Below are 13,359 nucleotides of genomic sequence, written 5' to 3' on the forward strand. Positions count from 1 at the left end.
AAATCCACACTAATATTAAAGACCTCCTACATTAAAGGTGGGGACCAGATGGGCTCCGTTTACAATCAGACGGCCGAGATGCATCCACTCAAAAGAGAGCGCAGGGGCAGTATTACTTATGATTGAGATTCGTGCAGAACGTATTTGAACGATTGAGATTTTCCAAAAAGTCACACAACATATGGGATATCTCAGAGAATGAGAATTCGTTCTGGTCTCCTCCTAAACCCCTCAACCCTACAGCGCCGTCAGTGTTTTACTTCTCCCAATCTACCACCTCTTCTCCATCTATGGCTTGGCGCGGCTCGATATCGCGATCTGTTGCCACCACCACCAGATCGGTCCGCTCTTCTCCTTCCTCTTCATCCGCTTTTCGCCACCCGACGCCGCCCCTTTCTGCTCCTCGCCTCCCACGCCGTGCGCCTTCCTTCTCCTCCCCATCAAGGTCGGATCACTTATACTTCATATGAATCCAGTAATAGCCTTAAAGGAAATCATCTGGTAGCAGTCTATTGTTTATCTCTGCTTCAATGTGAGAGAAAGAACCGCAATCTGGTCATTTAAAGTACTAATTAATGTTCAGGAAAGGATAATTTAGATAGGAAGACTGTATGTGATAATTTCATGCTTGAGTGGACGTGAAAATTCTCTTAATTGAAGAATATTGTCTTGTTGTTATTTTTTATTCATGTTCTGAGTTCTTAGTATCTGAAGCTTGCTTAACAAACTACTCTGGAAATACCAGAAACTCTGGTGTCGAATCTGTCATCTATTTTGCTATAATATGGTGTGCTGCTTTGACAATTTAAATCTGTTATTAGTTTTTATAGATAGCTGAACTCATAGTCACATTATTTTTTTGTTCTTAGGCCATTGGGTGCTTTGGGATGTTTGCAGTCACTGATCCCCATGCAAGGGGCGGCAATCCCACGGCTCACATCTCACGTGTCGGCAGCAGTGAGAGCTTGCTGCGAGCTATCTCAGGGTACCTTTCGTCGCACTTGTCCCGATCGCTAACATGAACTGTCTCGCAGTATGTTAGCATCTTTTTTTTCAAAATATGTTTAAAGGAGATAAGAGGTCTACACAATCGGGTCTTTAACTCTGAAGGACCAAAGGAGACACATGAATCAAATTGAGTGACCAAAATGCAATCACACAAAACCGAAATGAATTTGAAAATTTATAAATTTAGCATGTAAATGCATCACTCATAAGGTAGATAGGTTTGAACGGTTGATTGTTTGAAGCCTATTTGATGGATTTTGGAGTCAGTGTCACTAAGGCTGAAACTGTTGTTTTAGTAGCCAGACTCCTTGAAAGTGATATCTACACATATAATCAGTTTGTATAGATATCACTAGTGATTTAGATTATCGTAAATATAACATGGGCAAAACTCAGGAAAAGATAGGACCTTAGAAAGGTTTGGCATAATTCATAAAATTTTCTTGTTCTTAGATCCTTTTGGTCATAAATTAAAAACATGTGGTAATGGAAGTTGATAAGAGAACATTGGAACTTGTTGAGATTTGATAGGCAGAAATGGGAAAGATGGTTGATGCAACGAGCTGATGGCAAATTTGACTGGATTCCCTTTTCTTTGAATAATAATGTAGGTTTTCTATCAGATATTTCAGCTAATTTCGGTTCTTTTGAATAAAGCATGAGGATATCTGCTAATAGTTGGTTTATTACATGAGCTATAAATGATTATGCTTTTCCAATTGAGTTTCAATTAGCTGTAACATGTAGGGAACCTTCTGTTGGTAATTTTAACTTATTTTATCGATGTTGGTAATTTTAACTTATTTTATCGATGGAAGTATTCAATCAACTCTGGCAAATCTTTTTTTGGTTGATATAGTTAATTATCATATTGATCAAGAAAAATAATTTGAGCAATGTTAGGAAGGAACGGAAAAGATGGGTGATGGATAGTCTCACTTCATTTTGTGCAAAGCTTTGCATTAAGGTGCCAACATATAATATATGTCTTCTTTTTCCCTAACTCCCCTAAGTGTGTTGTTTACATAGATTAACTTGTTTCGAAATGATGTATAATGAATATACCTGTGCCCTTTTTCTCAAAATACATCTTTGTTTCATTCCCTTAATTACATCCATTTTTGCTTGTAGATACAAAAATAATATTGGGCCTTCATTTACACCTGATGCTTATTAATTGTTAGGAAACTGATTTTATTTATATTCCATTTTAAAGATACATAGCCCTTGCCCAGTTTATTCATTTACACCGAACGAGGCTTGATCTTAGCATTTTGGAACATTTAAGTTCTTTGAGCACTATTTTATATAAGTGCTTCATAGTTGACTTAAAATTTCATCTGAAATGAAGTCTGTTATTATGACTATTAAGTTTGTACAAGTTGGTTACATCGAAACTTATGTTCTATCTCATTTTACTGCATTACTAATTTGAGTGACCTAAACAATAATGTTGTTTGCAATATATTGTAGGTACTTGAAGTAGCTTTAGGTTATTGGATCCTTTGTTGAAGGACGGTAATCATGCATTGTTTGGAGTCTCTTTTTCTCAGTGGTTTCATGTATCTGCTAAGTGGGACAGTTTGATAAACATTTTGTTAAAGAATACACTTTCCTGTAATAGAAATTGGTGAATAATGTCACAATTGATTGACTAGAAGCTTTTCTTTTTTTCTAATTGTGTGTTAATGTTCTTTTTGTTATTAAACCAAATTTTAAATCTTTGTTTCTTCAATTATATAGTTTAATTTCAAAAGTCATTTTGAGTGCGTTGTGTGTTTTAGTTCAGGTTTATTGTTTATTGGAAGCTGATGCTTGTTGCGTGGGATGGTTTCACAATTTTTCGATTAAGATGTGTAGTGGGTGAAATTCTTTTTTTTTGCTGTGCCGAGATGGATCCTCGGCCAAGTTGGATTTTAGTAATTTTCATCCTCTGTGCCAAATTCCCTATCTCGGAAACTTGGCTGGAGTATCCATCTCGGCACAGCCAAAAAAAATTCCAGATCGATTAAGTATTTCGGTACTTGTGGTTTTTTGTAAAAACTGAAATTATTAAGTTGGTTTGTTAATTTTTTATTTTTTTATTTATGGTTTATAAAAAAAATTCCCTGTTCTAGCACTCTGGAAGCAAAGCCTTTCTTGTTAGAGCATATGAGACAATGCCGTTTCCCGTCAGTAGCCCAATTCATTGAAAAAAAAAAAAAATTCTTTGCACAAAAATAAAATCCAACGAAGTCTCCAAAAAGAGAAACAAAAACAATTGGGGAATTCTAATTTTCGATTCAACCTGTTGGAGGATTTGCACTGTGTAAGTGATAGGTTTTGGGACAGCTTAACAGCAAGACAAATCTCAGCCAAGTGTAATATAAATGCTACCTAAGATGCAATCCATAAATTTCAAGAAAAAACTTTGGTGGGAATCCCAAATAATTGTATCAAAGTTGAATCAAAATACGACGGTGACAGCACCAATTCATTGGTAGGGAAGTAGTCATGTTGTAACAAGATTCATTCAAAAGTTTTATAGGTTTTAATATTCATATATACAATTAGTAACATCGCTAAAAGACGGCTTATGTTTGAACTCCCTAGAGAATCAATAATCATTGTGCCTATCAATAACAGTACATATGTGCTTTCATGTAACAAATTAACCAACTAATTAATACAAGTAAAATAGACACTAATCCTGATGTTCATAATTATGCTACTGACAGGTAGAGATTAGCCAAAATTACCACAATTTTTTGCTAGTAGTAGTCCTGAGGAAAGCAACATAAAACCAAACTAGAAAAGAACATACCATCCTTGGTAAAACTATCTCGAGGGAAGGACAGCATTTAGGTAATTGCAAGCTCTCTAAAAAGTAGCACCAATGCTTCTACAATCATTAACAGGACAAATAAAGGCAACATGCCAACATGGGAAGTGTCTCAAGCAGCATTATTGGGTAATGGCTATTGGCTATTGTACAGTGCATGTGCACTGTACAATACTGTTATTGATATTCTTCACCAAAAGCATTTTTTTCAGATTCTTCCTTGGACCAAAAATAATCTATGTGACTCCTATAGAAATGGACCAATGCAAAAGGATTTTATCATTGCATGCGACAAATGCCATCTGTACAAAGCTACAAATGCACTTTACAAGTAGAATGTGGAGTCAACCACAATGCTGACACAATATTACCCAAATTTTGTATAGCAAAAAATATTAATAGGATCATGATGTTTTGCTATGAGTGTGACAATTGCAACTATGGTTGAGATCTGATTAACTGTTCACAGCTGTCCAGGAACCTATAATATTGAGCCGTCATTTTTATTTTTACCCAATTAAAAAATGATTTTAATAATAATAACCAAGTTTAATCAAAAATTTTAAAAATATCCAACCCGTGGAATTTTTCCACGGGTTGAAATTTGAATTCCAACCGTGGAAAAATTCCACGGGCCAGACCCTTTTTTTTTTTTTTTTTTTTTTAAAACAGAAATTTGTATTTATTTTTTATTTTTTGTATTGAAATATTAGAAATATTGGATATATTTCTTTGAAAATAGATGGAATACAATATAATTTGATTTATTAGAAAGACTGCAACAAATAACCCGGATCAATATTTTTCAGATCGGATTTTTCGCGGTGGTAAGAAAAATTAATATATTTCTTTATGTGTTATTGGAAAAAAATAAAAATGCTTAGATTCCGAGTTATTGATCCCGGTTCAAAAGTCACTTCTATGTAATCTAGAAAATATTATGATCTTTCTAGTACATTTAATTTATTAAAAGTTATATCTATTTTGAAAAAAAAACAAAAACTTTAATTTATTTAATGATTATTATTCAAAAGTTATTCTCAAAATAGATAAAACTTTTAATAAATTAAATGTACTAGAAAGATCATAATATTTTCTAAATTACATAGAAGTGACTTTTGAACCGGGATCAATAACTCGGAATCTAAGCATTTTTATTTTTTTCCAATAACACATAAAGAAATATATTAATTTTTCTTACAGCCGCGAAAAATCCGATCTGAAAAATATTGATCCGGGTTATTTGCTGCAGTCTTTCTAATAAATCAAATTATATTGTATTCCATCTATTTTCAAAGAAATATATCCAATATTTCTAATATTTCAATACAAAAAATAAAAAATAAATACAAATTTCTGTTTTTAAAAAAAAAAAAAAATGGGTCTGGCCCGTGGAATTTTTCCACGGTGGGAATTCAAATTTCAACCCGTGGAAAAATTCCACGGGTTGGGTATTTTTAAAATTTTTGTGAAAACTTGGTTATTATTATTAAAATCATTTTTTAATTGAGTAAAAATAAAAATGACGGAATATTGAGTGTTCAAATTCTCGCTCATGAAGCCTATTCAAAATTTCATTTTTCCCAATTGTGTTTATTTCTCGAGTTCACCAGTTGGACTCGAAAAAGCCTGTTTAGACTTTTACTATTTTGTTATATTCAATGAGGCACATTACCGAAGGGAAATGGCATCGTCCCAAATGCTCTGACAATAGAATAATTTGTCTACCTAACTACCATGGTGCAGCAACTAAGAAAATTCTAGAGAAAACTCTGCTGAGAAAAATAAAATACCGAGAAATGTCAAGTCTAGTGAACAAGAAAAGGCTCCTTTAGCAGATCACAACATATTTGACGAACCACAATCAGTTCATCTCATTAAACCCATCCAAGCCTTGAATCCAGATATATGATCTGAAAAGGACCTATTACACAAATTGTGGACAATTGATCTCATAATGAATGTTTGTAAGATAAACAAAGGGTGCATCATCACATGCTGATTATAAAAAAAAAGTTCCTTGTAATGTACTTACTGTGTGCATCAAGGTGGAGACTTAGCAATGCTTCATATATAGTATATTAGATCTCATAGTGATTTGTCCATTGACTTACAAGAAATGCCAATAATAGATGCAAGTAAAGCAATTGGCAAAATTAATGCATAGTTTATTAAGTAGCTATCCAAAACACTTGAACACCTAACTAAATCCACAGAGTATGGGACTTCTTAAGATATCCATAACGAAAGTAATAATGTTTCGTCACTTCCAATCATGGCCGGCCCTGGTGCTGGGCAGCCAGGGCAACCGTCCCGGGCCTCAATATTCAAGGGGCCCCAAAAAATAAAAATGTTTGTGTATATATAAAAAAAAATTGTATATATTAAAAATAAATAAAATATTAAGGCCCAAAGTTTGTATGTATAAATGGCTCAAATTTTTCTATAAATAAGTATGATTTTTTTATAAAAATTAGACCGGCTAATCGCTTCCATAAATACTTTAACACCATATGCTTCTAAGTCGTTTTTGCATTTTAAAAGTCTAAATAGTCGATTAAACCGTTCAACATGATATCCATATTAAAACGTGCTCGGAGACCAAATTTTACATTTTTTTTACTATTTTTAAGGTAGGTAGAAAATCATTGTTTTTTATGGTTCAGAATCTTCTGAATCAATGGATTTTCTAAATATCTTAAAAAATAGTAAAAAAATCCAAAAATATATAAAATTTGGTCTCCAAGCACGTTCTAATATGAATATCATATTGAACGGTTCGGATCGACTGTTTGGACTTTAAAAATACAAAAATAACTTAATAGACATATGGTTTCATAAAAAAATTGTATATATAAAGGGTCCAAAATTTTCTCCCGCCCCGGGCCCCAAAAACTTCAGGACCGGCCCTGCTTCCAATATTGTTATGACCTAAAGTTACTGATAATGCACATATAGATTAAAATTATATTAGCCAATACCAAGTTTAATTATTTTTTGGCAGATGCTAATCAAACTTATACCAAGTTCTGACGTTACTGATCCATATCCATATCCTTATATTAGGCAATACCAAGTTCAGTTAATAATATAATTTTAATATATATATAGGGATTGACTTGGGTGAGCCATGGAATAAAACAAGTTGGTGCTTCATGGTACTATATTTTCATTTTAAAAATTCAAACAACTGATCCGAACAGCTCAACACGTTCTCCATATTGAAATGTGCTTGGAGACTAAATTTTACATTTTTTTGAAATTTTTTTACTATTTATTAAGCAATTTTGAAAATCTCTGTTTTGCTGTGAACAGTAAAAAAGTAAAAATTTCTGGACCATCGGATCAGCGATTTTCAAAGTAGCTTAATAAATAGTAAAAAAAAATCCAAAAAATGTAAAATTTGGTCTCCAAGCACATTTCAATATGGACAACGTGTTGAGCGGTTCGGATCGGTTGTTTGAATTTTCAAAATAAAAATATATTGCCATGGAGCACTAACTTGTTTTACTCCATGGCTCATTTTAGCCATCTCCTATATATGTGTGTGCGCGCGCGATAATTTTGATCAGAACAATACCAAGTTATATTGTTCTGCCAAAAACTTGTTGCCAAAATGAGTACTTTAATAAAGATATGGATCAATTTGATTAGCACCTGCTGAAAGAGAAGGTGAATTAGTTTCAGAATTCAAATTAGCTTTCGTAGACCACAGATAAGGAATATAACTTTCAGTATTCAAATATTTTGTTATAGAAAATAAAGAAAGTTGTTTGAGGATATGGATATGAAATGCAAAAAATAAAAATAAACAGACACAATGATGACAGCAAAAACCTACTTACTCAGGATTAATAAGATGCTCCATGTCAGCATTAGTTGGGTCATGTACATTTTTAAGCTCTTGATTAGCATTAACTGCAAGCTCTCTTTTTTTCAAGTTGCATTTTCCAAGTTGTTTAATTTGACCTGTATCATTGATATTATAGTGATGTGTTATCCTCGTAAATAATGTTCGCGACACTGTGGTTATTATTTTTCTATTTTTTTTTTTTTTTGTGGAACACAACACTTTTAGACACAAATTTGTGGTTAGGGTCCCTAATAGTTATTAATTTGTTAACAAAAAAGTTCATATACTAAGTTTGAACAAATGATTTTGTTGATAATTAATTAGCTATTGGTCATGCCACTAAGAGAGAGTTAACAATTGGTTAAAACTTGGGGTCTGATACGGCCGAAGTCCTGACTAGACTCAAGGTCCGTGAGTGGTTTTGCGAGTGGATGTGTGCGTGTGTATGGCGTCCCGTCTCGGGAAGACGGTCCGAGAAAGAAACTCGAGATTAGTAACCCGAGAAAAATTGTGAGACATTATTACTCTACCCTATGTTGTTTTAGGGTTTAGGGTTTAGGGTTTAGGATTTTTATTTGTCTTTGGACTTATTTCATCAAAGTAGTTGTCGGTCCAAGTCGTTTTGAGGTCCACTATTGTCTTTATAAGGGCCTTGGGCACATGGCCCAATCAGGGTCTAAATTAGGTGTTTGTTTGAGGGGGAGGTTTTGCGTTTTACATTGTTCTCCGATATTAAGAGAAATTGATACAGATTGAACGACCGACAGGAGACCGAATTTGATTTGATGTTTCTTAAACTGCCCAACTCCCCACTGAATTTTTTATTAATAGAAATAAAATAAAATAAAATATCGAAATTCGAGAGCAATGTTGATTATTTTCGAAAAATAGGTAGGATGGGTTGTGTCAACCCGTCCCACCGGACGGGTCTAATTAACCCGTCCCGGTTCCCTCCTTAATCACTTAACTTAATCAAATTCATTCGCGCAAAAAAAGAAGAAGAAAAAATCCGGACGGTACTACACAACCCGTCCCGGGTCAAAAAAAAAAAAAATTTGTCGAACGGGTTAAGTAAGCCCGTCCCGGTCCAGGATCAAAAAAAAGAAAATCCGGACGGGTTAAGTAACCCCGTCAAGAATTTCAAAGATTATATTATATTATATTATTATATTATATTATATTATATTATTATATTATATTATTATATTATATTATATTATATTATATTATTATATTATATTATATTTTTTTTGTTTTTTATATTATATTATGAATAGAACTAGTTTAGTTGTGCTTAAGTTCACCAAAGTGTTTGGTGAGCTTAACTCCAAAACTTTTTAAATCGGTTTCAAATGACGAATCCAAACCGTTAGAACCTGCCTATCTTGCGAGTGATGCATCTACATGTGAAAATTTTAAACGTTCGAATTAATTTAGTATAAAGTCAAGCGGTAAAAAAACGTTCAAAAAATAAATGCACTAAAATTAATTTATTAATCTTTTAATCTTGACCGATTGACTTTATACTAAATTAATTCAAATGTTTAAAATTTTCACATGTAGACGCATCACTCGTAAGATAGGCAGGTTCTAACGGTTTGGATTCGTCATTTGAAACCGATTTAATAAGTTTTGGAGTTAAGCTCACCAAACACTTTGGTGAACTTAAGCACAACTAAACTAGTTATATTCATAATATAATATATATATATATATATATATATATAAGTATATTAATATAATAATATAATATAAAAAACAAAAAAATATAATATATATAAAATCATAATATAATATAATATAATATAAAAAACAAAAAATAATATAATATAATATAATATAATCTTTGAAATTCTGGACGGGGTTACTTAACCCGTCCGGATTTTCTTCTTTTTTTTTTTTTTTTTTTTGATCCTGGACCGGGACGGGCGTACTTAATCCGTCCGACAATTTTTTTTTTTTTTTTTTTGACCCGGGACGGGTTGTGTAGTACCGTCCGGGTTTTTTTTTTTCTTTTTTTGCGCGAATGAATTTGATTAAGTTAAGTGATTAAAGAGGGAATCGGGACGGGTTAACACAACCCATCCTACCTATTTTTCGAAAATAATCAACCGTGCTCTCGAATTTCGATATTTTTTTTTTTTAATTTCTATTAATAAAAAATTCGGCAACTCCCCACGGATGATCTTTTATGAAATACGGCATCCTACGCGCATCAATAAAAGAAAAACACCCCATGGGCTGGACAAGCGTGAGGAAATAAATTGTTAAATATTAAGGCCTATACTATCAAAAGAAGTATTGGGCTAAATTAGGAGAAATTAATAGGATTGGTCGTGCCTGTTCTTTTGTTATCATTCCTTTTCTGCTTGTTCAAATTGGGCCACGTCTGTTAGATTTTGTTTTCTGTTTTGCTTTCAGCGGGAAGCATTTCATGTTTTTATTTTTTCTTCTTACTTCTGGTATGATACGTTGCTGTCTACTTTATAAGTAATTCGGTTTAATTTTTGTTCTATCTAGTACGATAAATTGGAAAAAAAAAAAGATAGTCCAGCAGTGCTGATAACTGATAAGCATCATCATATGGATGATCTGTTCATCTAAATAGCCATTTCAAATACATAAAAAGGAAATTGATAATCTCTTGCTTGCAATTAAGCATTGTAAATAATTTAAATTGTTATAAATTGCATGTTCCTTCAGGCTTCAACCTGCTATTGTTTTTTTTTTCCTGTCAAGATTCTTGTTTGGAAAGCAAAGCATCAACAGTACCAACTACCAAAGAACAGTTCGCCAGAAAAAGGCTCGTACATCAATAATTTATTCGCCGCGTGTATATGCGTGTGCCAATAGCATAATTGAATTTAAAATAAAGGATAGCTGAATTGTTGATGGAAAATTAAGCGTAGACAGTAGACACGGTCACACGGACAAACTTAAATTGAGAATAACTAAATTGCAAATATAATTTATTATTAATAATATTCTCGTAAATTCCAACGATAAATTAACTAAACAATAAAAAACCAATAACCGCATCCAACAAACCCAGACCCCAATTGGGCCAACCGAACGCTGACGATCCAAACCACGCTTGCAACTGCAACTGCACTTGCAGCAGCAGTCACAATAAAAACACCCGCCGCAGTCACAGTTACTGCAACCGAAATCCCTTCTTTCCTCCCACACCCAACTCCCACTTGCTTCGCTGACACCTTCTCCACCCATTTCCCCACTTTCCACTGGCGGCCTCTCAAAATCCGAAAATTCTGAACCGGTCCTTTCCTGTCCGTCCTGGCCCCACCTGACAGTCTCCCATCCATCACTGCCCCATTCCAAGCTTTCCTCTGAACACAGGGCTCTCAGTCTCTCCCTTGCTAAGCCAAATAGCTCTTCTTCGAAATCACCAAAATCAAAATCACTTTCTTTACTTTCGTCCCCGAATTCTTCGTTGTCCCAATCTAGGACGCCTCGAGGGGAGGGGCCCGTCGAATCAGCTTCTTCCACGTCAGCTAGGAATGGGTGTTGAAGCAACTTCTCGCAACCCGACCGCTCAATTGGGTTCAATTTCAAGCATTTGTCAAGAAAATCTTTTCCATCGTTGGACAATTTAACCGGATATCTCGGTAAAATTCCACCGTACCCGATTCGGACTAATAACCCGGCCACATCAGTGCTGCCGACTCCAAGCTCAGCCCACGGGTGGGACCCAGTGACCATCTCGATAATTGTACAACCGAGGGACCATACGTCAGAGGCCGGGCTCGGTCTCTCTCCTCTTGCCACTTCTGGCGCCATCCAATTGGGGGTACCACTAATCCAATTCACTCCTTTCTCCATGTCAGCAAGATGCTTGGCGGATCCAAAATCTGATAGCTTAGCACCATCTGGACCCGACCCAACAAGCAAATTCCGGCCCTTCACGTCACAGTGCACTATGCCGGCAACTGAATGCAAATAATGCAAGACATGTGTCAAGCATCTAGCATAGCCTCGCAGTTCTCTCTCTTCCAGTCCTCCTCTCCTTGCTGCCAGCTCACCGACAGTGCCGCCCGGTACAAACTCCATGTGAAGATTTCGGCACGTGACCGAATTGACCTCCTTTGTTGTATCATCACCGATATAAGATACAATATGAGGCGAATTAACATTCTTGAGAATTTCTATTTCATTTTCCAAAGAGAGAATTGAAAGAGGCGAAGAATATTTCGGGTTAACGGATTTAACTGCAAAAACCCGCCCAGTGGACCTGTCATTGGCAAGGTTAACGGTGCCAAAGGATCCTGACCCGATAAGGTTTCCACGAATCCAGCTTTTCGTCTCCATTAGAGAGGTTGAAAGATGAGCTTTTGATTTCTTTTTCAAATGAAGAGGGAATGGAACAGAGAAGGAATTTGTACATGGTGAAAAGGTTGTGAAGGGGCTGTGGTATTTATACAAGACCTGGCTTGGGACCAGGGATTTGAATTTATAATTAAAGAAACACTTTTTGCTTATGATCCATGAGAAATTGTTTGCATTGATGTGGACCCTTGAAAAAATTGAAGTGTGTACTTGCGTATCAATTTATGTATGTATATTTTTAGTAATATTTTCATTCAGTGTTAGCAATAGAACATTAACATTTTTATGCATAAATATAATTGATGTGGACTTTATATTGTGAAATTTTACTTGAAACATAGATTGAATATGATATTTACTAACTACTTAACAAAATTAACGAATGAGTATGTGTATTTTTTTGATAAAACAAATATAATTGTTTAATTTTATTCCATTAACGCGATGCAATAACTAATTAATTATTTCATAATCAGCATCACTAATTAATTATTTCATAATCAACACTGTTGGAAATTATTATTCAAAATTGTCAATGGAGCATCTTTTTATGTGTATTTTTTTATTCTAATAAAAAAATAAAACCAGTATTCGAATTAGTAACTGGTTTAATATTTATTGTTGGAAATTTTGATCTCATCTTTATTTAATAGAAAAAAATAGAAATGTTTAGGGGTATGTTTTTCATTATAAGATTTGAAAGGCTGATCGTGAAACCTGAACTCCTTAAAGTGCGCATGTGAGAAAGAATTAATTTTATAGAGGGAGGAGTCCACAAAAGGCCGATTTATCCAAAAAAAAAAAAAAAAAATATTGGGTCTTTCATCTGGACACAGCACAGTTTGTAATGAAAGAAAAAGAGCCGTGTGGGCTTTGCAATTGCAACCCTGCAATAACACTGTCAAAATTTTATCCTTATCCAACTTTCCCCTGATAATATTATCATATTCTAGTTTTAGTAGTAGCAGACTTAACAGTAAAAGATTAATTGGGGGAGTAGAGAAGTAGATGTGGGTTTGGTGTTGGTTTTACTTGCAAGGCTTGTTTACCTGCTTTACCTGGTTGGTTCACCAATTATATGCTTATCCGGTTCACATTTTGTATATAGTTGGATAGAGGTTTTGTTTTGTATACCATGTTGAAATTCTCTTGTTCCCCATCATTGAGGGTTTATGGGTTTATTCTATTTTGTTCCCTGGAGTATTCTATTATTCGCCTCTTTCATGTTTGGCATGTTTATGGGATGTGCTTACTATTATTCGCCTCATAATATTAAACTTTAATATTGTGAGAATGTGCGTTGGCAAGTGATTTAGAGATGCTTGGTTTATGT

At 34.2% G+C, this 13,359-nt stretch overlaps 2 protein-coding genes across 2 annotated transcripts; one reads left to right on the top strand and one right to left on the bottom strand.

The window, feature by feature from the left end:
• The first annotated feature begins 162 nt into the window (after positions 1–162).
• Positions 163–2,765, top strand: LOC144555480 (uncharacterized). The gene is made up of 3 exons (XM_078303823.1): positions 163–445; positions 870–985; positions 2,482–2,765. Exons 1-3 carry the CDS (start codon positions 291–293, stop codon positions 2,487–2,489), a joined length of 279 nt encoding a protein of 92 aa, XP_078159949.1. The 5' UTR covers positions 163–290; the 3' UTR covers positions 2,490–2,765.
• Positions 2,766–10,568: 7,803 nt separating this feature from the next.
• On the bottom strand, positions 10,569–12,050 carry LOC144556082 (mitogen-activated protein kinase kinase kinase 18-like). Its single transcript, XM_078304579.1, has one exon. It carries the CDS (start codon positions 12,006–12,008, stop codon positions 10,605–10,607), a length of 1,404 nt encoding a protein of 467 aa, XP_078160705.1. The 5' UTR covers positions 12,009–12,050; the 3' UTR covers positions 10,569–10,604.
• Positions 12,051–13,359: the final 1,309 nt, after the last annotated feature.

This window comes from Carex rostrata, chromosome 6 (genome assembly GCF_964058835.1).
Source record: "Carex rostrata chromosome 6, lpCarRost1.2, whole genome shotgun sequence".
Taxonomy (NCBI): Eukaryota; Viridiplantae; Streptophyta; class Magnoliopsida; order Poales; family Cyperaceae; genus Carex; species Carex rostrata.